The sequence below is a fragment of the Cyclopterus lumpus genome, chromosome 3 (genome assembly GCF_009769545.1).
Source record: "Cyclopterus lumpus isolate fCycLum1 chromosome 3, fCycLum1.pri, whole genome shotgun sequence".
NCBI classification, from domain to species: domain Eukaryota; kingdom Metazoa; phylum Chordata; class Actinopteri; order Perciformes; family Cyclopteridae; genus Cyclopterus; species Cyclopterus lumpus.
Genome location: NC_046968.1, coordinates 11,580,502 through 11,605,450, shown reverse-complemented (window position 1 = coordinate 11,605,450; position 24,949 = coordinate 11,580,502). Strand labels below are relative to the sequence as shown.

General features: G+C 43.2%; 4 protein-coding genes across 5 annotated transcripts; 3 read left to right on the top strand and 1 right to left on the bottom strand.

Annotated features, from left to right (window-relative positions):
- The first annotated feature begins 325 nt into the window (after positions 1 to 325).
- pabpn1l (PABPN1 like, cytoplasmic) lies at positions 326 to 3,694 on the top strand. 2 transcript variants are annotated; one of them, XM_034528122.1, is made up of 6 exons: positions 326 to 573; positions 1,497 to 1,620; positions 2,142 to 2,209; positions 2,304 to 2,410; positions 2,529 to 2,616; positions 3,148 to 3,694. In XM_034528122.1, exons 1-6 carry the CDS (start codon positions 502 to 504, stop codon positions 3,469 to 3,471), a joined length of 783 nt encoding a protein of 260 aa, XP_034384013.1. In that variant the 5' UTR covers positions 326 to 501; the 3' UTR covers positions 3,472 to 3,694. The 2 variants fall into 2 exon arrangements, with proteins under 2 accessions (XP_034384013.1, XP_034384005.1); XM_034528114.1 differs by having other exon boundaries at positions 1,497 to 1,632.
- A 116-nt stretch (positions 3,695 to 3,810) lies between these two features.
- trappc2l (trafficking protein particle complex 2-like) lies at positions 3,811 to 5,519 on the bottom strand. Its single transcript, XM_034525837.1, has 5 exons — positions 5,442 to 5,519; positions 4,985 to 5,157; positions 4,557 to 4,644; positions 4,059 to 4,138; positions 3,811 to 3,971 (listed from the first exon to the last, which is right to left on the bottom strand). The coding sequence occupies exons 1-5, from the start codon at positions 5,472 to 5,474 to the stop codon at positions 3,926 to 3,928; spliced, it is 420 nt and encodes a 139-aa protein (XP_034381728.1). The 5' UTR covers positions 5,475 to 5,519; the 3' UTR covers positions 3,811 to 3,925.
- A 453-nt stretch (positions 5,520 to 5,972) lies between these two features.
- On the top strand, positions 5,973 to 23,262 carry galns (galactosamine (N-acetyl)-6-sulfatase). Its single transcript, XM_034525808.1, has 14 exons — positions 5,973 to 6,116; positions 6,354 to 6,477; positions 7,207 to 7,281; positions 7,413 to 7,515; positions 8,186 to 8,329; positions 9,073 to 9,139; positions 9,790 to 9,917; positions 10,032 to 10,171; positions 10,303 to 10,406; positions 13,459 to 13,601; positions 13,991 to 14,093; positions 17,648 to 17,769; positions 21,604 to 21,721; positions 22,804 to 23,262. Exons 1-14 carry the CDS (start codon positions 6,000 to 6,002, stop codon positions 22,888 to 22,890), a joined length of 1,575 nt encoding a protein of 524 aa, XP_034381699.1. The 5' UTR covers positions 5,973 to 5,999; the 3' UTR covers positions 22,891 to 23,262.
- Positions 23,263 to 23,447: 185 nt separating this feature from the next.
- Positions 23,448 to 24,931, top strand: LOC117725931 (chemokine-like factor). Its single transcript, XM_034525822.1, has 4 exons — positions 23,448 to 23,607; positions 24,054 to 24,209; positions 24,293 to 24,388; positions 24,628 to 24,931. Exons 1-4 carry the CDS (start codon positions 23,521 to 23,523, stop codon positions 24,730 to 24,732), a joined length of 444 nt encoding a protein of 147 aa, XP_034381713.1. The 5' UTR covers positions 23,448 to 23,520; the 3' UTR covers positions 24,733 to 24,931.
- Positions 24,932 to 24,949: the final 18 nt, after the last annotated feature.

Here is a 24,949-nt window from a genome sequence, read left to right as displayed (position 1 = left end):
GCTTCAAATTGGACTTTTTACCATTTTTTAAATGACACTCAATGATCACCACAACACCCATATTATCTCTGTCAAACACTACCAAGATATTCCGTTTTATTTTTGAAGAATGATAACATTTACTGTAAACGAATGTAGATCTCAGGATTTTATTAGTTGCCATTTCACCAGCTGTACATCGTGGGTGGTGGTGGTGGTGTGTGTGTGTGTGTGTGGGGGGGGGGGGGGGGCACCAAGGAGCAGAGAGGGGGGATGGCCCCGTGTTGATGCGCCAATGGGAGGAAGACATCATCCAGCCTCTTCCTCACGTGCGTGCCGCTGTCAATCAATCCAGCGCGTCATGGGTCTCATTCACAGGTGATATCTATTAGCTTACCTCATATGCTGTCAGGTGTCGCGTCGTCCATCAAATCGTTTCCTTCCTGTGTGAGATCTTTTTTTTGTGTGGCGGTTTTGGCAAGCTGCAGTCCGCTTTGCAGATGCCATGTTTGAGCAGTGAGCATGGCGGAAAATCATCTGGAGTACGGCTACCTGGAGGGCGAATCCATCGGGCAGCATTACGCCGAGGACCCGGTGGGTATGATCGTTTAACGTGAATGAAAAGGGTGCCGTCACGTTTGTTTGTCTGCGCGCGCGTAACATTATAGTAGGGCGGAGGAGAAAATGGAAAAAAAAAAAGAAAAAGGAGCGAGCACTGTGACGTTGGCCAAGCCGGCGCAAAGCCCAGGCTATGCTATGAGGTGGTCGCTATTTCACTGATGAACGTGGTGTGCACAAAGAACGACCCTCAGTGAGCCACAGCCCGTAACCGCACAGCATGCCGGCACCCTCTAGACAATCCGGTGCACCGCGTGACCTGGTTGAAGAGTTGAACGCTGAAACGAGTGCCGGTGAAACCCTCGTTCCCGTGTAGTCCTGAAACCTCAAGCCAGAATTATTCCATTTGGTGCTTTCATTAGATATGTAGATATTTACATTGTAAATAGTAATTTGTCTATGGAAATGCTGTCCATGCCATCTGGTCACCTAATTTTCTCATATCTAACTTAAACAAAAAAAAAAGTTTAATTGTAAACTAGAAAATAAAAATACAATACTGCTCTATCTTTTTCACAATCTATACCCTCTTGGTTGACAAATAAAAAGAGGAAAGTCTACAATGCATAAGATGTTGGGCCACCAGAACAACTGTAATGCTCCACATCTTTTTGAGGGAACACCGCTCCTCTGAAACATGGTCCCTTTTTGGTTTTGATGATACAAAAATGTCTTGCGTGTTAAATTGCGTTGATCTTGTCACTAAAGGCCGCATTATATAATTGTTTATTCCCAAATCAGAGTATGCCCTGTGTGGAAGCATCTTTTATCTATTCTGTTTCGGCACTTTTTAATTATTCCTTTTGAACTTGTGTCCAGTCTGGTTTTCAGTGTCAGTTCTCGGTATAAGCCACAGTGACGTCAATGTTCAGATTTCCTTGTGTGTGTGTGTCTCTCAGGAGCTGGCGGCCATCAAGGCCAGAGTTCAGGAGCTGGAGATGGAAGAAGAGACGGAGAGAATGAGGGAAGAGGAGAGGTTTGATGCAGTAGACATGCAACTACTGACCAGCAGCCCTCGGCTTGGTGAGACTGCACGTGCGTTTATCCGCCTCCTGGTTTGTTACAGTGTCACATTGATGTACAGCTAAATGCTGATTATGCATTTGGGAAGCCTCAACAGTGTATTTTTAGCCGTGTGTGTGTGTGTGTGTAGCATCGCAGCCTCCAGGCAGGTGAGGTAGCTGCATCCTTCACCATCTGGCTAACACCTGGGACACTTCACTGTGGTCACAAACGTGTTCACATGTGCCTCATTACTGCCCACTGAGATGAAGCAGTGAGAACCAGAAGGCTCCTCCTTGCTGCCTGTAGCTATTTTATGCCTGTGTGCGTCTCCTCGTCCCTTTCAGCTTCCTCGCTTTTGGTTCCTCTTTAGAACAGAGGTGGAATAAGACACTCTGACATATGTGTTAACAAAGACGAGACCAGAGATATGTTTGTGAAATAATCCTTTGTCACCTGAAGTGAGCCACTGTGTAGGCAGTATTTACTTCCTATTGCATGCACAACAACTGTGTATACAGTTTGTTTTGTTTCCTCCACAGGCCCTTTCTACAATATGACTCCTGAAGAGAGGATGGATGCAGACAACAGATCCGTCTATGTGGGAAATGTAAGCATTTGTCTTTTCCTTATACTGAGCACTTTTTTGTTTTTGTTTGTTGGTTTCTCCACATTCCTGATCTGACACACTGAACAAATCCCAGGTAGACTATGGAGCTACTGCGGATGAGCTGGAGATCCATTTCAACGGCTGTGGTCCTGTCAACAGAGTTACCATCCTGTGTGACAGGTTCTCCGGCCATCCCAAGGGGTGAGTGCAGCTCGTGCATACAGTTTATGCGTTCTTTTTTCTCTCTACTTGACACTGTTTGACCATAAAATACGACTCGACATCACTGTTTAAAAAAATAATTCTTCCCCTTTTACAGCTTTGCTTACATTGAGTTCTCCGATCAAGACTCTGTGCAGAGTGCTATTGGTCTGCACGAGACCTTGTTCAGAGGAAGAGTCCTTAAGGTGAGGAGTGGTTCACTACATGAAAACCCTCAAACTAGTTGACTACTCGCAACTATCAGTCAAATACGAGAGGTTCCACACAGCCTACAGTAGTACTGACACTTAAGTTTACGATGGATGGCTGGCAGGTATGGACGTGTGTTTTGATATGGATTGGAGAGTTTATTTTTTTTAAGTATAGACTTTGATTGGTAGCGCTCAGTTTATGCTCATACTGTTTACAAACTACATTTGAACACTTCCTCGCACCATGATAGTTGGTCCTATCTACTGTAACCTCACTCAAAAGGTCCTGACGTTTGGGCCTCACATAATTTTCACTAATGTTCCCCTTTTTAAAGCGAGCCAGTCACAGTATCAGTCAAGTTAAAATTGTCTTTGCTTTAAGCTTGTCTCTTAGATTTTAATAAATTTAAACTCGTCTTTCTCTGCATCCAGATTATCGTTAAATGAATGCCATGTTTGCTATTCAACAAAAACTGATCATTCTTCCTAAATTGTACACCCAAAAAAGTGTTCTTTGGCTTGCAGGTAATGCCCAAAAGGACCAACATGCCAGGTATCAGCACCACAGACAGGGGAGGACACAGAGGCGGCCACACCAGAGGCAGAGGCCGTGGTTACCGTCCACCTCGATACCAGAACAGCTCTCGAGGTAGGTTCCGGTACCAGACGATCAGGCCACAACACCAAACGCCCCACCCTTACTACGGAGGCCCCTCAGTGGGGAAGAGACAGTGGGGACACATGGACTACCAGGAACAGATGCCTAAACGTTACCCGTGTCTTCTTCTCATCACCCCACCGTCGGAGGAGGCGGGGGCGAGTGGACAGCACTACCCTCATCAGCGCTAGCACTACCCACAGCATACATGCTAATGTGGGCGAATGGAACTGATTATTTTAAAGAAGTTTTCAGGCATTATACTGAGTTGAGCAGAATGGACAGAAGAGATGACTTTCTAAGTTGCTTCAAGAGGATGAAGACTAAGGCCAGAGGCCTTGCATTATAAGCTTATGTTGCTGTGAATGCATGGGACAATCCTCAAATTGTTATGCAGTTGCATCTCTTACTGTTTTTACAAACTGATGCGAATGTATTGTGTTGCTGCCTGCAATGTATTGTCTAAATCCTCCATGTATAACTTATAAGTTCTTTGCTATGTAAGTGAATAAATAAAAAATGATCCATTGTACAGCAACAATTATGCTTTATTACTTATGCATTTAATCAAGGCCACGTGTAAACAAAACAATAGGGGTGGGGGTTCTATACAGTGGAGGCTCAGACGATGGGGCGGAAGAGAAGTCAGCCAGTTTGCACCATCATTCCAGATACGATGCCATCGAAGGCCCTGGAGAATAGGATTTGTCAACAATTTAAACACTGCTAGATTAGGAAAATTAAAATCGTTTTGAATATCAAGTAAATAAAAACTCACTTCGACTGAATGGTGTTCCCGGGACTGTGGAATGGGTTGCACATTACATCGGTAAAAGAGTTGTGTAATTTTCTGAACATCTGGGGAAAAAAAGCAAACTAGCTAAAAACTCTTCACAAAAAGAGCACGTCACCAGCTGTGGGGTCATGTATGTGCATGTACAAAATGTGGTAAAGATTCTGGACTTGTCAAAGCTCTCTGTGCAAGAATCATTGACAATACTGTGGTTTTCTGTAAAAAAAAATTACATTTAGCCTTCAGATCATTACAGTGAAACTCATTGTGGGAGAAAGCACTTTTGCTGGTTGATAAAATGTATGCTGAGGCAAAAGGCGACTAGGTTTAATTCAGCACTTGCACCTATGCTGTATAACTAGATCAACATCCTGACTGAACGTTTGTAGATGTTGAACAATAAAAATGTGGCTGAGAGAATTGCCTGCAGGGCTGTATTTGGTGATTACAGATGCAACAAGATCAATCGTAGGCTTAACTTACACTTCTAATTTCATTGTCCCGCAATGATGTGTTTGACGAGTCCACAACGATGACAAACTTCACCTTGGAGTTGGTTACATACCCATATCTAGTTCACCAGTCAAGGATAATCGGTTTCCCCGCAAGAGACTATTTACAGTATGTGCGGAGATACCATTTTACTTTTTATAGTACTATGAATAATTATACTCTACACCCAGACATAAACCATTCTACAACAATAATAGGATATAAATACAATAGTCGACATGTGTAATATATCTAGGGATTTCAGAATATTTCTTGATCAGTAGAGGTGTATATTTAAGTTCTTCAGATGCAATAAAGATAATACACCGTAAATCAGTTTAAATCCTGTCAAAGATGCATGATCTAATTAAAAGATAAATCAGGCGCTTGCAGTATTTCTCTTAAATAAACATGGATACACTTTGTAGTCTTCAGTGGGGTAGAGCAGACCCAGGTACAGCTCTCGCTGGTCTCCCAGAGATTTGCCCACTGCTGAGATCTTCTCCTCCACCACATCCAGGGAGGTGTGCACGGTGTAGTGAAACTTCAGCTCATTTTGAGTGGGCACACTGCGGATGTACAGCGGGTAGTTCTGGGACAGGACACACAGTGGATGAGCCCTTTAAAAGCATCACATGTTCACCACTCGCACAACATGTCGACACAGTTGCAGCACAGTATAACAGCAGCTCGGTATGCTAATGTTGTTAGCTCTCTGACGCTAGCTGTTGAAGTGTTTCAACCTCACGGACCTTCGGGCAAACAGAGAACGCAGACATTTGCTGAGAGGCGATTATAAGAAAAGGGAAAACAATGTTAACCATTAAAATCTAGGCCACCGATAAACCTAGGACATTTAACGACAGCAATCATTACCTCCTTTGCGATCACTGCTATGCACACCGCCATGTTGGTGTTCCTCCTCTGAGCTGTCAGACGCTGTCACGTGACACGCTGCATTCAGAAGCCGTTAGTAAGAGTGGCAACTGAGACGATTCACGATTTCATTACGCACGTGTTTTTCAACCCATGTGTTATTCATGCAAAATATTTGAATTGTGGTGTACTTATATTGACCAAAAGTATTTTGTTCATATATATGATGCATTTCTATATTCTATCCGACCGATGCTATGTCGTACGTACAACATTTAGAAGAAGTCCCTGAATCCACCAGCTATCAAAGAACACTGTTGCAGTTACTTAGTCACAGTTGAACACATAATTAATTACGCTATAACACACATTTATAAGTCAAATGAATAACAAAACATTACGCTAAAATAATGTAATACGTACATTTCAAGCAAAAACAAACCAAAACAATTGTTCTGCTGTGTATGCGTAAGCTTTGCGCTGATGACCCGCATGAAGGCAACAAACTACTTCCTCGAAGTCGACGCTCATATGACTTGAGCAAGCTACATCACAGCAATGCGACTGATGTCTACTGTAACTCTGACTCTCTTTTATGCAATAATATGTTGCTCCGTGACAGAAATTGCATCAAATGGTTCATCTCCAAACATTATCATCATGCTCATGGATGACGTAAGTTATTTCCTGTTTAGTATGTGTCCTGGTGACTTTAGTTCATCACATCAACAGCACAGTTTAGTTTGAGCAGTGAATCAATTTGACAGTAAAAACACGTTTCTCTGTCCTTCTTTATCTGTTGGTTATGAGGAGTACCCTCTGTCACTATACATGTCATTAAACATTGCAGCTTGCACAATGTTTCTGTGTGTTTTATGTATAAACTCTCAATTCTTCCCCTCTGCTCCTCAGATGGGTTGGGGGGACTTGGGGGTGTTTGGCCAGCCTTCTAAAGAGACCCCCAACCTGGATGCCATGGCTGCTCAGGGCATGTTGTTCCCAAATTTCTACACTGCAAACCCACTCTGTTCCCCATGTGAGTACAGAACTATAACCGGTAGTTCACGTTTCGCAAGATTTCAGACTAACTTCAGTCTCTCATCACAGCCTTCTATCTCTACGTGTTTTCTTATTGTCACAACGATGAAATGTTGGAATAACCCCTAATTGATGAAAGTATAAACTTCACACAATTGACCCGACTCAGCACCACACTTTATAATTTATATTTATTGTTACTGTTGTGTGAAACTTTCAAACACTAGCTTGCTTTTTTTCCATGCTTCACTGTAGGTCTCGATGTAAAATGCCACGGATTCAGAATAGAGTTTGTGTGCATTTAGTTCATGAGAAGTTATGAAAATCTTGTGGATAAACTTTCGAATTGCCAGGTAGTCAAGAGTTGAAATATTGAACAGTGATTAGTGTACATAACTGAGTTGAATCACAGCCATTCATAGAAGTTGATAAATAAAAGGGTTTTGGTCTAGGTAGTTACAGAAACCTACTTCTTACAATTGTATTCTGTACATATCAAAACTCTGATGCATGTCAGTAAAATCCATATGTGTATTACTATGACAATAAATTACAAATGTTATATTTGATTTAAGTATTCAACCAAAGTTCTCCACTTGTTGGACAAAATTAATTTGTGAGACATTGGTGCAAAGAATAAAGCACAAGTCTATTTGATTGCCAGACAGTTGTAATGTAATTATAATATATTATAATAATATATTAATTTCGATCATTTTAACAACAGCCAGAGCTGCACTTCTCACCGGGAGGCTGCCTGTCAGAAACGGTTTCTACACCACGAATGCCCACGCCAGAAACGGTACACTCTCAATACATCCTTACTGGGCAAATTATCCAGCTGCAAATGATTTCTTGCAGGCTTTCTGAAACACAATGTGCAATAAAGTCATGGAAAGTCTTGTACACTAAATATGTTGATATTTCCTGTAGCATACACACCACAGGAGATAGTGGGAGGAATCTCTAAGGATGAGATTTTGATACCCCAGATGCTGAAGAAAAAGGGCTATGTCAGCAAGATAGTTGGAAAATGGTGAGCTCGATTATCTTTCTGCCATCTTTGGTTCAGAGGTTATGTTGAGGACAACAGGTGATGGTGCCTGTGAATTACATTTTACAACAATTTGAAAACAAATAGAAAATCATATTTGCATATTTTAGTCAATTAATTTCAAATCATGTATACGTAACATTACTGATGGTCATTCTTTCACAGGATACACTGATTTTATATCAGATTTTTTATGTATTTTTCCTCTTGTTGATATGCAATCCTTTTTGTGTGGTATGAAGTTTGTTTGCGATAATTGATCACACACAATGTTATCCGCCTTTTGCTTTTGCTCTGCATGCACCACATATGTCTATGGTTCCGTACTTCAAACGCCCTTCACAATATTACCACCCGACCAAACGCACAGTTTTGCGGTGTTAGATTACCAACCCGTCTCAAAGCTTCAATGCTCTTCAAAAGTTTGTTTACGTACTGCACTGAAGTGAAGGGAAACCAATGAGAGCCTATAAGCAGGAACAACAATCACATAGTAATATAAGTATGTTGTGCTTTATGTATGTATGTATGTTGGTGTGTAGTAGCACAAGTACATTTGATTTGGATTAATGGTCTGAATTTATACCTGCAGAATGATCCTTAAGTCACATTGATCTTACAATGTGTGAGTGCACTTTGTTTGTCACTGCAGGCATCTGGGCCACAGACCTCAGTACTTGCCTCTGGAGAAGGGGTTTGATGAATGGTTTGGTGCTCCGGACTGCCACTTTGGCCCTTACAACAGCAGCACCAGACCCAACATCCCTGTCTACAACAACTCTGAGATGATTGGCAGGTAGTTTCACACACAAGCACTCAGATATACATAACAGCAGACAGAAACAGAGCCTGAAAATCTATAACAATCTTCTTTCCCTGGTGACTCAGTGGAATAGTTTGGCTGGCTGCTCCTCTGGATGAGTTGAGTGTCTCCCCTCCTCTTCCTTCTCTGTACCAGCTGTGCTTGTGTATTCCATTTTCCGCCCATTTGTTTTCCCCAAAACAGCCATATGTGTATTCAGGGTCATTGGAACTGGCAGCCGGGCGTGTTTTTCGCTTAGCCGTGGGTTTAATCAGCGCTGCTTACCTGGGCCCTGGACAGGCACACACACACACACAGACACACTTATGCCCTCAAGAGACGGCAGGTTGCGTTGTCTGTGCGCGAGGACACCTGGAGGAAGTGAGGCGTAAGAAAGAGAGATGCCTGTCACTGCTTCCCTGCTCGCCGCGCCACGCTTCAGCAACACCTCATAACAGTTCCCTCTGCTCAGCTCTGCTGAGACTTCCCGAATATATCTTTTACCAAATCTGCTGTAAACACAGTCCGCAAGAGGGACATTTTCCTCCACTGTCTTAATGATATAGTTTGCAGTAGTAGAGGGAGACTGAAAGCCTCGACAATACAATCATTTCATGCGGTTGAATAAGCAGAGGAGAAATTGAATGGTGTGGGGTCAGCAGGTATTCAGATGGGATGATAGATAACTCATAATAAAGGCTTATTTAATAAATCATGTCAACCACCTTGTTTTCCAGATACTATGAGGAGTTTGAGATTGACAAGAAGACTGGAGAGTCCAACCTCACACAGATGTACTTGCTGGTAAGTGAAGGCTCACTTTTATCTCAGGTGATACAACCCTTTCAGTGGAGCATGCCAGGTACACCCGATTGTGTTTTACAGTTTACATTGTAAAGCAATTAATAGAATAGAATTAAATATAATGACATTTTATTGTTCACCAAGGTGGAAAATTGTCTTGGGCTCACCAAAACATAAAAGCACCAAAACATAAATCATCTATTTAACAAATCAAAAGCGCAATTAAAGCCTGATTTGGGCCTTTGATCATTCCGGTGCTTTTCACCAGCACAAGTGGATTGTTGACGTTTGCACAGACTCGTCTTGATTATCTCTGCTGCCTACGTCAGCCCCTCCCGTTCAGTTCCTGAAAGGATCAAAAGCTTTAAAAGTGTACTCTGCCATCACAAGAGCAAGATCGGTCAAGTAGAGCTCATATTAGCATGTTTTATGGAACCAGACTGGTTTCAGTGGCGTTGTTGTTAATGTGACTGATTGTTTGGGAAATTAAAAAAAGGCAAAACGTAGAATTTGTGTGTAGTAGGAAAACGAGAAAGCGTTTACTCGCTTTGGACCGCTGGACTGCAGTCCTGTGAATCAAGCTCCGGTAAGTCATTTGACATCTGCACTGCCAGTGTTGTAACACTCTCTCACCCCTCCCACCTCTACAGGAAGGTCTTGACTTCATAGTCCGTCAGACTGAGGCCCAGCGTCCTTTTTTCCTCTACTGGGCCGCGGACGCCACTCACGCCCCCGTCTATGCCTCCAAACGCTTCCTAGGGAGGAGCCAACGAGGCCGGTACATTATATCCTACCTTGCTGGCTTTATTGTTGTCCAGCAGCTGTATAAGGATGTAACTTAATCTATTTCACGTGGGGAATAATAAAAGCTGTGGTTGTCTGTGTTGTGTAGATATGGTGATGCAGTGATGGAGCTCGACTACAGCGTCGGTCAGATCCTGTCGTTGCTGCAGAGTCAGGGCATCAAAAATAACACCTTTGTCTTCTTCACCTCGGACAACGGAGCTGCTCTGATATCCTGTCCAAACGAAGGTGGGCGCTAAACTCAACTACACACACACACTCACAGATTTCTTTTTGTGAATCTGAGTTAGTGCATTTTGGTCCAAGACACATTTTCTGTACTGTGTGTAATTTGAATTTTTGTGCATCTGATTCCTCAGGCGGGAGCAATGGGCCATTCCTCTGCGGGAAGGAGACCACCTTTGAAGGGGGCATGAGGGAGCCAGCCATTGCCTGGTGGCCTGGACACATCAAAGGAGGCACGGTGAGAATACCCCTCTGATTTAAAGCTTTTACCAAATAAAGCCTCCACAAGAAAATCCAAGACGATCATTCACTTAATCCTCTACCATCTTCTCTACAGACTAGACTAGACCCTGGATCCCAAGCCGAGTTTTTCCCCAAGCTCCTTAATGTTCTGCCTATCAACAGGTACCAGGAGCTGATATGTTCTCTGTGAAGCTGCAGGGGATGTGCAGGACTGCAAAACAGGGTTGAGAGTAAAGAGAAAGTAATTTCACTAATCCTCTTTTGAATGATTGTTGCTTTTTGTTTAAATTGTGTATTGTTCACCACTTTGACACACAAACACACACACACACACACACACACACACACACACACACACACACTGACCTTGTGGCGCTGCGCTTCTATCGAGGGATTGAACCCCAGAAACTGTAAAGATAAACTGTGATTGTGTGTGGGCACTTTTTCCGCTGCCCCCCACCCCCATCCCCCACCAAATGTACCCCCCCCCACCCACACCGCGATCCTCTAAGCCTGTGCGTTCTGCAAATGACTTTTAATTGTATTAGGGGCAGCTGTGACACGGGGCTGTGACGCAGAGGGATTTGGTGGAGGAGCGAGCGGAGGCTGCAGTCTGCAGTAAGCCTTGCCCCTGGCTCATCTCACAGGGGTGTGCTGGGGCCTGATAGCACAGCAGAGTAGCGAGGGAGAGGGGGATTGGGAGCGTCTTAAGCGGCTAATCTGTTTGTGTGTTTGCTGAGGTTGGATTGAGCCGTAATGAGGACTTCAGTATCTGAATATGCCAGGCGCTCAGGATAAAGGAGGGGGGGGGGGGGGGTACAGGGAAGGAAGCAAGGAAGAAGTAAAAGAGGTGGCTGGTGTAGAAAAGAGAAAAGGAAGAGTGCTAAAGATGCTGGCACTACCACATTGCCAGGAATGTTGCTGTGTTCGCAGGGCTTTGCTGTACCTGTGCCACTTTATAATTGACCAGTGTGTCTGTGTGAGCAAGTGTGCAGATCAAGTCTCTGTCATTTGTGTGTCATACCACACGCGTTCATATACATATACTGTATGATCTTGTATATATTTTGGATTAGCTGTGGCTTGGTTGTGAGAACGAGGGTCAATAGATCCTCCCTGAAGCTCTCCGGGGTTGTGATGACAACGCTGCTTTGTTGGAGCTACTGGACTCAACAGCTCTGGACTCATCCCTCTGGAACGGAGGACAGGCCATGCACGGGGATGCCCCCTCTTGTTTTTGTAGTCTTCTGAAATCTCTGTCGATCTGTGCATTGAAAAGTCCATAAGCTCTTTGAGCAAAATGCTGCAGACAACAAACCGTCACGCGCGCCTTTGCTCGGGGCGATTTCAGCAGGTTTATCGTGGCGACTGAGAACACATTTATCTTTACAGTATTGAGATGAGAAGACATGTTGTTGGGGGAGTTTGTGGTAGAAAGACCACTTTTGTCTTACAGACAAAAAGCCGTTGATCTGTGAATGCATCTGAGGGAAGAAACTCATTAATGGAACTGACTTGTGCAGAAAAGCGTTTTCATTCCCTCATGTTTAGGAGGATAGCTGGAGGTGTACTGGAATGAAGGAGCATGGCCGGTCTGGAGCAGCTGCAGATTCAGCATTCTCCCGGTGCCGGGAGGGGGGGGGGGGGGGGGGGGGGGGGGGGGCAGGACGATGGAGGAATAAAGATTGGGAGGCGGGCGGGGTGTCGGTCCCACAACGTTGTCGAGGGTCACAATCCCTTTTGTTGTGTTTTATCAGGCTGCCGACAGGGAGAGAAGCACTGCCTCCTCAGATAACCAACATCACCACTCACAACTCAGAGAGAAATGTAAGAAAAATAATGTGACATTAATAGAGAGGGATGAGTCAGTCAAAAGGAAAAAGAAAAGAACAAAGGGTGAAGAAAGAGTGAAGTTCAGCATGGACTGCAAAAGGGCGCAGGGCCAATAAAGGATAGAAATAAAAGATGCCAACTCTGTAGATAAATTCCTGTCAGAGCAGTCTGAGTCTGAAAGTTTAGCTTTTTTGGTTGTGCAAGTTATTACTAAGTAAATGTCAGTTTTGCCGCTTCTTGTGTCCTTTTGTCCTGTCTTCTTTTAATGGTTTGTGTGTGTCTGTGTGAGGGGGGCTTTAAAAAAATCAAGTGAAGGACTAAATCTGTTGTGTGTGTGTGAGAGAGAGAGAAAGAGAGAGAGGGTGAGTGTCTGGATGTGCAGATAGATCATGGAATGCATTGCAAATCCTTTTCTGTGGCTGGTTCTGTGGATACAGAAGAAAGGAGAATTCATTTCAGTGCTAAGGAGCTTGTGTGAGTGTGTGTCTGTCTATGTGCGTGCTGGCTGCCGATAGGAGCACAGCGGCACATGGCGGTGCAGCTGCAGAGGCCTGATAGCGCTATCTGATTGTGAGCGTCTCCCTCTAAGGCTCGCTCAGGAGAGAATGGATGGGAAGATCAAGAATGACAACGAAAAAATGTCATTTTATCTGAAAATAGTTCAAAGTTTATAAATAAAATAAAGCTTTTCACTGGGACTGGTAGAAGGAGATAAAACAGCAGCTTGCTCCAGCCGTCTGCTTGCCCGGGCCTCGTCCTCTCCCTACTTTCTCTCCGCTCCTCCTCCTCCCCCCCCCCCCCCAAAAAAAACCTAATTTAGAACGAGAGGCATTTTGGAGGCTCTATAATAAACCTGCAAGCAGAGATTAGAGAGGAGACTGAAGAAATGCACCTCCTACATGTGTACACAGAAGTATTCATACAAACATCATATCATGACTATGCATTGTTGCCTTGTTTGCCGTCCCGAGGCAAATGCAGCATAAAAGAGCATGCTTTTACAGTTATTTCTTCATTTGTGAGAATGTCATTATTGGCAAACAACCAAGGACCAATGAGGACCAATTTATGTTTTAGTCCTTTTTTAGGACATACGCTAGTATATGCTAGTCCTCATTCCTTCAAAGTTCTTCACTTTTTCCCAATCCTGTGTGAAATTGCTTATCATAGTCCAGATTGTGATTGTGGATTTCAATTCCTTTGTCCTTTTCCAGGTGAACTACCAGTTGGCTAATGTGATGGACCTGTTCACCACCAGTCTGGCTCTGGCCGGCATCAAACCTCCTGATGACAGAGCCCTGGATGGACTGGACTTGACACCAGTCCTGCTCAACCGCTCACACGGACTCCAAAGCAGGTGAGTACTCGCACACTAGCTGTTGCTTTTCGATTTTTGGTGTTCGTGGCCTTTACTTTGAGGCCCAGATCCTCTTCATTTTGTTATGTTCATGATCACATCCCTGCCAGTTATGAATGTTCCTCTCGTGATCAGGTCAAAAGACACAATACCTGTCTAACTGATGACATTCCCATCGCCCTCAGCTATACTTTGAGCGTAACGCTAATTACAAGTCCTTGTATGCTAACACTAAGATGGTGAACATAGTTAGCATTAAAGCCTGCAGATGATATTAAACCATTGTCAATGACTTTTTTTAGGCAGTTGAAAAGTCCATGTTACTGGATGGTTAAAAAGCGTGCCAAGAGAAAACGTTTTTTAAAAAGAGCTCTCTTCACCCTCAACAGGCCGATCTTCTATTACCGTGGGAATGAGCTGATGGCTGTGAGACTTGGACAACACAAGGCACACTACTGGACCTGGAGCAACTCATGGGAAGAGTTTAACCACGTAAGACTCCCCTGTAACACAGCAACTCTGTCCCCGACTCTGTTCCCTCAGTTCTTGATTTGCGCTGCTACATCCTCCCTCTTTGTCTCTCCTAATCTTACTCCAACACACAAACACTGTTGGTGTTATCGTGAAAATGGCTCATCAGTTGACTGCTGTGTACATCAGAGCGTAATGAATATTAATGAAGAACCCCCCACATCGGCGAACTTACATCATTCATCAACCGGTTGACTTGTTTGTTCTGACTCCATGGAGATTTTCTTCCTCTCCGTTTACATAGCGACATTCCCTGCTGTAGACTTGTTCTCTTGGCACCACGGAGCTCAAAAGCAAGAAGGAAAGGCAGATGCCAGCAGTATATCTCGGCCATAATTACAGCAACTCGATGCTGAGTAAATGCATCAGGAGAGATGGGGAAATCTGACACTTGAGAAGCAGGATAGTGTGGTCCTTGTTCCTCTCCTCTGTCCAGATAACCATGTCCTCCTGTCCTCCCATCATGGCTCTGCTTTTCCTGTTTTCCAGTTTGTTTTATGCCCCATCGGTCGCTTAAATTGCTCTCTCCTTCAGGGCCGCTGAATCAATAGCAGCCTCCTTTATCAACTCATGTGAACTGAAGTGGAACTTCACAAATAATGGCGTCTGATTGCCTGTGAGTTGCCTATCGATTTGTCTGTGTGTGTGTGTGTGTGTGTGTGTGTGTGTGTGTATATGTGTGTGTGTGTCTGTGTGTGTGTCTGTGTGTGTTTGTATATGAGAGAGAGAGAAAGGATGTTCATGAATGTTCAGTTGTCCATAGATGTCTGTGTGTGTTTTATGGAGTGACTGTTGAGCTCCTTCGAGGGAAAGTTAAATTCCCAATATGCTTGGTGCCATTATGGTTGAATCCTTAAACTCTCCCTCTCATGTAACCCATAGTACATTTTATAAACATGAGAGATGTAAACAAACTGACTTGAGCTGTTTCACACGGGCAGACTACGCATGACATATTTGGAAAATTAGCTTCAGAAGGACAGTATGTTTCAAGGTCCCTATTTAGGCCTTCACTTGCAGTGATTATTGATTATTTAAAAAATGATCTCAAGTAGACCCTTAAAACTCCTTTATAGCCTTCAATGTGATCTGTCTTGCAACATAAATAAATACACAATCCTCTTTTTACTGGAATAAAAGTAATATATTTCCTGCTTATTCTTCAGCTTTGGTAATGCTTTAAAATATATATATATTCCCCACTGGCCCACGGTAAGAAAATAAACAACGGAAGATGTGTGTCTGTGAAGAAGAACAAAATTACAGGTTAATAGTCGAAAGACATATCGCTCCGTCCTGGCTGTGTTCAGCTCAGCCATGAGGAAAATGAGAAATTTCACAGACCTAAATTGCCCTCATCAAACTCCGTTTGAGGCGGTGTTGTGATGTTAATATTGCAAAATACAGTTTGTCGTGACTGTGGCTCTTTTGTATCTGGATTGCTCAGTAACCTCCGATACAATGGGAGCTTTATGTCAGAAGGGATCGCTTTTTTTAACCTTGTTGGATGAATGAAAAAACACTTTTCTTCCCAGACCCCTGTTTGTCAAACACTTGTTTTGTCATCAAATTATGCAGTAATTGTGTTGCAGGAATTGGCACGAGATAGACTGTGCAGTCCTGCCCTTGACTCGAGATAACTCATGACATTACCTGCTAAAGAGCACAGATTCACTGACTATGGCAAAAAGGGATGAAGTTTGCAGAGCATCCATAGATAAACTGCATTTTTTTTTTTACATGTAGTCAAATTCATGAAGTAGAAAGTCGATATATTTACAGCATATATGGTTTTGAATAATCAGCCACAAGCTCTGTAAAGTGATTATTCTTTCAAATCTAAATGTTTCCCTTTTTGACCAAAAAGACATAAAATACTTACTTTTCCAAGATCCATCCTGCTACCGCCGGATGCTCCTGCACCTTATCTTGTCATAGCGACTGCTCTGCTCCGGTTTGAAAGCAGCCGAGTTGTATCCATGGCATTAATGTCAGAGGAGATATGGAATCCTTGCTGTTATGTCTTATGTATAAGAGACAGAGAGACCAGCACAGCAGGCTTTTCTGGCTGCTCTTCTGGGATTTATTTCATTCTTTTCTACATTTCTAAGCTTCTGGCTTCAAAAGACAGGACATGTTTGAATCAGAGGAGGCTGTGCAGGGCAGGGGGGGGGGGCATCTATCCTTTTCACTTTCTCTCTGTCTCTCTCTTCTTTATGTATTTTTGAGGTGCTCTGTTGAGCGATCTCAGAGGGGGGCAGCAACAGTGTCTTACAGATGAATGCTTTCTCAATATTAGTTGTGCTCATCAAAACGTGTGTGTGTGTGTGTGTGTGTGTGTGTGTGTGTGTGTGTGTGTGTGTGTGTGTGTGTGTGTGTGTGTGTGTGTGTGTGTGTGTGTGTGTGTGTGTGTGTGTGTGTGTGTGTGTGTGTGTGTGTGTGTGTGTGTGTGTGTGTGTGTGTGTGTGTGTGTGTTGAAGAAGGGGCCATATCTCCAGGGGGTTCTGGAGGAGTGAGTGTGACTCAATCTGGCTATGATCACTGCCACGAGAATGGAGTCAGGGGAGCTGGAGCGAATATTTGGAGAGATGAAGGGGGAGGGGGGCAGAAGGAAGAGAAGTCCTCTATTTTGCCACTTACTTGTACCCCTTCCCTTTTGTACCGACTGTGGGTCAGTGGTAGGGTCGTCCTTCAGCCAGAGGATCGGCGGTTTGATCCCTGGCTTCGCTAGTCCATGTTGATGTGTCCTTGGGCAAAACACACTGTTCCCGCAGTGTGTGGATGTCAGCTAGAGTACTGATGGGCAGGTGGTACCTTGCATAGTAGCCCCTGCCAACAGCGGGTGAATGGGTGAATGATGACGTGGAGTGCTTTGAGCGACTGGAAGACAAGTGCAGCGCTATACAAGTACAAGCCATTTACATTTATCAATCATATTTGCATAAATAACACAACAGATTGGAAGACATGCATATGGACCATACCACAATGAGATTAAGCATTGAGCTCAGAGCAGCAGGCAGCACGCCTAAATTCTCTTTTGCTGACTTTTTAGAGATTTCTTATTTCACAAGATAACAAATTCAAAGAATCAAGAATAGATACACAGACACATTTTCGACACACACCATGGCAAAAACAAGGGAGGAAGTTAAAGAAAAGTAATTCATTACAGAGGGCAAAATAATATCCAGAATTGATAAGAAAATGGCATGTAAAGGATGTTTTATTTGTATTTCTTCGGTTTTACTTGTTTACTAGGTAACACTTACCTGTAGGACTGGCTTCAAATATTATGAAGAGAAAGCCTGAGCTTCTGAGCCATAACAGGGCTGCTCTGCTCTTTCCTATATGGAGGGTTGCACTCTTATTCATGATGTGATTATTTTATAGTATACTGTATTATCAGTCACTAACCTGATTCATACTCTGCTTGAGTTACATCATGTCAAATATACAAATATTGTACACATCTGTATTGTGCAATCGTTTTTTTCTCTTTTTGTGTCTTACAGGGCATCGACTTCTGTCCAGGTCAAGAGGTCCCGGGTGTGACTACTCACGACCAGAAAGAGCACACACTGCAGCCAATCATTTTCCACCTGGGGCGGGATCCTGGGGAGAAGTACCCCATCAGGTTGGTTCCCTGAAAACGCCAAGCCTGCTTCCAGCTTATTTCCAGTAGGAGAGGGGAGGCAAAACAATTGAGAGCTGGGGGGGAGACGGGAGTCAACCACGCAGGAGCAAATGAAGAGGTGCTGGAAAAACTACTGGAGAGGCCTGAGAATAGGAACGCAGTTTTCCTTTTGATAGCGCTGAATGTGTATGAGATCAATGCTCAGTGGCATGAGAAAGAAGGCGTTCGGATTGATCCGCTCAGCCAGAGCACACCTGATTACACCCTCTCTCTTTGTGATTGCAAACAGCTCCTTAAAGATCACTATCTGGCCCTCGACACTCCGGTGCACCGCTGCAGGTTAAAATTGTAAAATAAATTGTCCAGGTCTAAATTGAGAGCGAGTGCTGTTTAATAGAGTTGTGTGTGTCTCTGTCTTCACTCAAAGGAGAGTTAAGAATCACCGAAAGAGAGAGAGTGACGCCAGGAACACAAGACGGACGAGGCTGAACTCAGACCGTTACTAAATAAGGCTGCAAAGATGGAAGAGCATCGTCTTTTACTGCGTACCGTCAGTGCAGAATATTGATGAGTTCTTTTAGAAAATATGACGGAAGATGACATCATGACTAATGCATGAAGATAATCTCAAAAGCGCTTTGATGAGAGGATATTCTCCCGTGCTCAGGGTTCACTTTGGCTCCCTCCTGCCACAAAACCTCGTCGATTGACCTTTCTGTTCTGCCTTCTGCAGCTCTGCCTCTCGCATTCTGCTCCGGCCTCATCTCTGCCTCCTGCTCCAACTTCTTTCAGCTCTGTAGTGAGATTGGATGATAAAACATTAATGTCGTTTTTTTTTTTTTTTCAATTGCTCACCTTTTTAGCCCTACTATTCACTTGGAAAAATAAAAAAATTAAACGAAAGAAGCAAAAAGCAATCAGTACGCAGCCATGTGTTGGGCTAGATGTGCACACACACAAACCAAAAGTGCCCACTCATTTTTCACCTCCACAGTAGCGTTTGTCTTCAAGGTCACCCCCAACCCAGCTGCATGACCTCTTCACTGTTCTTCTTCCTTCTAATCAGCACTATACGTTTCCCCTTCCTCCAAACCTTTGTCTTACCTTTTCCCTTGTTACTCCTCTCTCTCTCTCTCTCTCTACCTACTGCTGTGCACCTCACCTCACTTCTCACCAGTCAGCTGCTGTCCCTCTGCATCCACTGGGACCGTTCTCCTCCATCCTAGTTAAGTGTGTGTTTGTGTGTACACATGTGTATGTGTGCGTTTTGTCCGTGTGCTCCTCGGTCCCCCAGCTGGACTGGCTGCCTGGCCGTCATTAATCTCTGTCTCCACCTAAAGAGCCACTTAAGATGATGTAGGGCCTGTCTGAGCACATACCTTCACTACTGTCGCAGGATGTGATATAGCAAAGAGCACACTAGAACCAGGACAGTCAACCGTGAAATCAGTAGATCATAATTATGCAATCCAGGAGAGGATGTACGAACAAAAACACATTTGATTGGAGTTGGAGGTCCTGCGTGGATGCCCCATCATTTCAGGATGAAGCACAAACCCAGCCAGGTCTGCAACCAGGCAGCTCAGCGAGTTTGGAACCCCACTGGATTCGTTCAAAGCCTTTTTGCTGCCTTCCACTTTGCCCTCCATATCTGTGACCTCGAGCCCTGAGGTTAACACATCCTTCTTTCACACCACCTACCTCAGCTCACGTCCCCAGAGCCTCGGCCATCCAGAGTGTGGTCCCGGCTCCAACACTGCAGGCAGCCGTGCACAGTCTGGCCTCATCTGCTGCCTGCCACCAAGCTCTTGTGTCCCCAATCAATAGTCCTTACTGAAGTGCTCAATTTCCACCGGGGTGGAGAAGGTGGTGGAGGGGCGGGGTAGGCAGGACAGATGTATTTGATTGTCTCCTCAATTCCCCCACCTTCTGCCAGGGTGTGTGTGTGTGTGTGTGTGTGTGTGTGTGTGTGTGTGTTCCAGCAATAGTGTTATGAATCAGTAATCAGTGTGGTGACACACCTGAGCAATGCCCCCATCCCCCGTGGGTGCCATACATTATAAATCAAAAGACTCCATTTGCATAGAGCCTGCTTATTATTCCAGATTTTTGTCTCTACACCAGTAAGCTAAGGGTTATAATCATGATAATGAGCGTAGCTGATGGTGGGCTTTTTGTTATTTGTTTTCAGCGGGGGCACACACAAATGATATTAATAGTTTTTGATTTAGAGGTCTGCAGTGTGATATTTTGAGTGCCTAGACGAAACAAAATAAAAAGTAATGTCTCGTGCAAGTTTCTCAGTGCATGGCAATCTTCGCTTCCAGACTTGTGTGGGGAATTGAATTCTTATAGCAGTCTGATAAATCTCCCCTACATTTACTTCTATTAAGTTGTTTCGTCACTTATCACAAAATGAATCGCAGCAATCAGTAGCGGGCAGAGATAGGAGGGGAATGAAATATCCTTCTTGCTGATCGAGATCGGGCGAAAGCAGAATTTGGGATTTCTAGATAGCTGAAGCAATTTTATCTGAATGTCTGATTTGTAACCGAGGGGAGTAATCCAGCCGGGGTGACAATGCGTAGATAGTTAGCTCATGACGAAAAAGGCGCACCAGGAGAAAGACTAATTGCAGCCAGTGCACTACCAGTCGAGTAATTGTAGGGGAAAGTAAAGACTGCGAGTATCAAGGAAAGGAGCAGGTGCTGGCTGATGGAGGAAGCCTTGCTGCCCTGTGGGAGATCTAAGAGGGAGGGTAGGTGTGAGCTGGACAGGGCCTGGGGTTATTACTCTAATTGACACTTCACCTCACACACATGCACATGTTCCCCAGGGGCCAATCAGACGGCTGGGTTTGCAGTGGAGGGAGGACGGAAGGCTGGCACAGGTGCTGCCGGCGAGTGTATCAGGGGTGTAATTGCACTGCTGATATTTGTCTATCTGTGTGTCACGCCACCAGACACCCACTCCCCCAACACACACACACACACACACACACAAGCACACGTAGCCCATTAACCCTACAGGTCCTATTGAGAGCAGTGTTCCCTTGAAAGCCTCCGGGGCCCCTGTGTTTTACACACTGAATATAATAATGCACAGAGGTGCTCGGGCTGACTGGTGTCCAACTGCAGTAATTGAGAGATGGGATGGGAAAGAGGTTACATAGTTCAGCCTGCTGAGTGCACTTTCCCAAAGGGTGCCTGAGTGGACAGCATGTGTGTGTGTGTGTGTGTGTGTGTGAGTGTCTCTGTTTCTGTTTTTGTTGTTGAAAGCTACATCATGTCCCCTCTCTGATATAATGAGCGAAGCTTAGACTGGATACATGTGCACAGGGCATTTACTACTATACTTACAAATATACTACAAAACAACTGAAACAATTGGAACGGAGTGAGAATAAAGACAGATGTGAGGATGTGTGTGTGTGTGTGTATGTGCGCGCGCATGTGTGCATATTGACTTAGTGTCATCTTTGTTGATGGTAAAGCCATTGCTTCACTTGTTTATTGAAAACTTTGAATTCTGATCTAAAAATTGGTGGATTAATTGATTGACAAAAATAATCAACCGTTTAAAAATAATTCTTAATTACCAATTAATAATTTTCTTAAATGCCAAACCTCCGTTGGTTACTTCATTCTTATATGTGAGGGTGTTCTGCCCGTCTTTGTCATGTATCAGTTTAATTTGAAGATCTTTGGGTTCTTGGGTTCTTTTTTTCACCTTTTTTTATTTTGATTTAACCGAAAATGAAAATGAATTGTCAAACAATGGGTGATGGAACTCTGTGTTAGTTGTAGCCCGACTGAGTGCATTGTGTGCCTGCAGTGTTCTGACTAAGGAGTACCAGGATGTGCTGAGCAGGATCTCTCCAGTTGTGGAGCAGCATAAGAAGACTCTGGTGCCGGGTGTTCCCCAGCTCAACATGTGTGACCGGGCTGTGATGGTGAGATGTACCTCACTTCATAATGCACTTTATTCTCTAAACTGTAAAAATGAATAATTATGTCATGAAAAGAGGCTTGCATGAAAAGTTGCGTGTGTCACATGAACTATTTTCCCAATTGATCCCGAGGCAGTGGACCGAAGCCAGTTCAGTTTTCAGCTTCTTTGGGGACATCCACCTTAATTCTCTGTTCACTCAATCACATTAATTAACCATCAGATTAATTAATACATAATACAAATTGATGAAGCCTTTTATTAATAACTGATAATCAATAACAGTCTCTGAAAATAAATCTTTTCTAAGTTGCTATCTGTTTTCAGTCTGCTTGGAGTCTGCAGAATATTAATGAACCACTTTAACAGATTTGGCTATTTTAAGCATTGGTTCATCGTTGTTACTAACTTGCTCCAAAATGTGCATTATGTTTGGCAGAATCATATGTTGTCACCCGAATCTGGTCCTTTTTTCCTCGATTGTGTTTTGTGTCATTTGTGGGGAGGAACAAAAAAAATCTAATATAGGATTATTTAAAGGAGCTCAATTGAACACGCTTTGTCAAGCAGAAGCGCCACAGTGGGGGCTCCACTGCTGTGGATTCATTTGTGGCATCACACTGCCCCCTAGTGGTGAAGTGATGTATTTTGACTTTTTTTAATTATATATTTTTACTTAAGCATTATCCACATATCCAACTGAACTAAAATGTTACTGCTCGAAGATGTTTTTCTGACTAAAGTTTATACTAAGAACAATATGTAATATCTCCACACTGATTGTTTTATTATTCAATTCTGCTAAATGCATAACGTTGTTAAAACACGAAAAACACCAACATTATGTTTCCAATATAAACTTTGTCTTGTGATACATCTTAAACAAAGTGGGGTAGTAACTTGTTTAATAACACGAGATACATGCTATTGCTAAGCCAGAAGAAAAGACTTTGAAAAGAAGCATTAAGGGCACAGGACAGTAAACTGTGGCCTTCTGATAACCCAAGAACAGTTTTACTTTCTATAACAAATATCTTTGGTAACATCATAATGTTGTTCTAACGTGATGGTCGCTCTCTGTTACAGAATTGGGCCCCTGAGGGCTGTGAGAAGTTAGGAAAGTGTCTCAAAGGGCCCAAGTCTGAGCCCTGGAAGTGTGACTGGCCTCACTGAGACGATGAGGAACCGAAACCTAAAGATGTGCCTTCCTGCAGAACAACAAGCAACCGTGAAAACATGTATAAAGATGGGTCATCTAAAATAGACTTGGTCAAATTAAGGGAATAATGTTGACATAACAACATTATATTCATTATGCAAATAGCTTTTACATTTGTGATTTTAATGACACAAGATTTACCTGTTTGGAAGAAAAAAAACTGCATCACGAGCCTCTGGTTTAAGTCAGGACTCATTTAATAGAGGGAAATGTATTTATTTTGATCATACCTAATTTAATGAATTATACTATGTTGGGCTATTAGATTAGTTTTGTATCCTTTTTTCATGCACACTGCCAAAATAAAAAAAATATTTTTAATATCATGACTCTGTTCAGTTTGACTGATAACTATTAATATTACTCCTGGTGGAGATTATTCAATGGCCCTGTGTGTCCTTTGAAAGTCAGAGCACATAATTAGTTATGGAGGTCTTGTTTAGCTTTTTTTTCAGTAGATGTGCCAAGTAGCTGCTGGTGTGAAATTATTGCGCATATTCCTTCACACAGTCATTTCCTACAGCTAAAAGGAAATTGCTTGTTTCAGGAAACAGTGAGCTGTCTTTTGCAAAAGAAAGCGTAACATGGAGGATGAAAATAGAATAACAACCCTAGAGGTGAATACGGCTTTCATCAAATCCAAGAGGGGGATCCTGAAAGTAGCAGAGATGGTGAGACGTTTTGCACACCTCCAAAAGATTGAACATTTGTTAGTTTCCAACAGAAGTACTAACAGAGCTAAGATGTGTCCTGTGCACATTAAAAGGGGAACAGACACACAAGGCAATAACAAAGTAGCACCACCAATTAGCTTTAAACGTTAGTTAGCCGTGTTATTAGAACTAGATTGTTGCTAGTAGTGACCCACATTGACATACCGAGACTTTAAAGAGGCTGAAAGAGAGACTGGTTTAAAATGTGTGATGTGGCAACATCAGCCGGGACTCAGTTCCTGTTTGGTATGAAGGAAGGCAACGAGTGAACTGATGTGTTGATCTCTGCTCGACGCTCAACAGTTCAATAATGTGTTAATATTTAAATGTATGAGGTTTTAGAATGTAATGTTCCCAAGTATTACATTCCTAAGTATTTCTGGTGTCTCTTCTTTTGGCTTCAGGCGACTCTGCTCGTGGCATTTGTGTGTTTCGCTGTAGCATCGAGGCCAAAGTACGTCACAGCCACAGTGTTGGAGTTTGTGATCACTTCACTCCTGCTGCTGCTGTACGCGTTCAAACTCAACAAAAGACTGACCTTCTTCTTTTGGCCTCTCGTTGTGGGTGATGTTGTTGAACGGCACATCCACGTTTCAGACGATTGTACATGTTGCATTTCTACAGTACTTGTTCTTCTCTTCAGGATGTTTTTAACTCTGCGTTTGCAGCAGTCTACTTTATTGTCTTGAGCGTGCTGGCGATGACTACATACACTGTCACAGGCACACTGGTTGGAGGGGTGAGACATATTTCTTTAATCTATAATTGCAATCTTAGTCTCGTGGCCTAGATTTGATATGTGGATTGTATTTTCCCCCTAAAAGCAGTCAATAAAAAATGATCTAAGCTTTGATTTTGCATGTAAATTTGTGTTGAAACCAAACAATATCCATGTCTCACACACACATTGTTGTTGAGTGTACATACAACGTGTTATGCATTTGTCTATTTATCTTTAAATATGTTCTTTATTTGCAGATAGTTGCTTTCATGTCAGCTGGGCTGCTGTGTGTGGACTGCTTCATGCTTTTCAAGAACATCACATTCAACAAGCCCAGAAGCGAAGCTCAAGACAACCAATGACTTGTTTGAGTAAAGCTTCTTCTCAATTTGTTTCCCTTCGACTTCAAGCGTGTACCAGTCTTCGGCCTCTTATGATTCCAGTCGTCGTAATTCGAATTGATAATGCAACTTGTTTCTGAAAGATGTTTTTAGATGTTTTTTTTTTTTTAATTGACACATTTAATGTAAACAACAAATATCAATAAACATTGTTCATTTACCTTGTGACACCATGAGT

Excerpts from the sequence above, each read along its gene's own strand:
- pabpn1l (XM_034528114.1), top strand. The coding sequence starts at position 502 with ATGGCGGAAAATCATCTGGAGTACGGCTACCTGGAGGGCGAATCCATC. Across the intron at positions 1,633-2,141 it reads TCGGCTTGGTGAGACTGCAC|GCCCTTTCTACAATATGACT; the intron begins GTGCGTTTATCC and ends TTTCCTCCACAG. Across the intron at positions 2,411-2,528 it reads TTCTCCGGCCATCCCAAGGG|CTTTGCTTACATTGAGTTCT; the intron begins GTGAGTGCAGCT and ends CCCCTTTTACAG.
- trappc2l (XM_034525837.1), bottom strand. The coding sequence starts at position 5,474 with ATGGCGGTGTGCATAGCAGTGATCGCAAAGGAG. Across the intron at positions 5,158-5,441 it reads TAGCAGTGATCGCAAAGGAG|AACTACCCGCTGTACATCCG; the intron begins GTAATGATTGCT and ends GTCCTGTCCCAG. Across the intron at positions 4,645-4,984 it reads CCCACTGAAGACTACAAAGT|ATATGGGTATGTAACCAACT; the intron begins GTATCCATGTTT and ends CTGGTGAACTAG.
- galns (XM_034525808.1), top strand. The coding sequence starts at position 6,000 with ATGCGACTGATGTCTACTGTAACTCTGACTCTCTTTTATGCAATAATA. Across the intron at positions 6,478-7,206 it reads AAACCCACTCTGTTCCCCAT|CCAGAGCTGCACTTCTCACC; the intron begins GTGAGTACAGAA and ends TTTTAACAACAG. Across the intron at positions 10,407-13,458 it reads GACACATCAAAGGAGGCACG|GTGAACTACCAGTTGGCTAA; the intron begins GTGAGAATACCC and ends GTCCTTTTCCAG.
- LOC117725931 (XM_034525822.1), top strand. The coding sequence starts at position 23,521 with ATGGAGGATGAAAATAGAATAACAACCCTAGAGGTGAATACGGCTTTC. Across the intron at positions 23,608-24,053 it reads TCCTGAAAGTAGCAGAGATG|GCGACTCTGCTCGTGGCATT; the intron begins GTGAGACGTTTT and ends TTTTGGCTTCAG. Across the intron at positions 24,210-24,292 it reads TCTTCTTTTGGCCTCTCGTT|GATGTTTTTAACTCTGCGTT; the intron begins GTGGGTGATGTT and ends TCTTCTCTTCAG.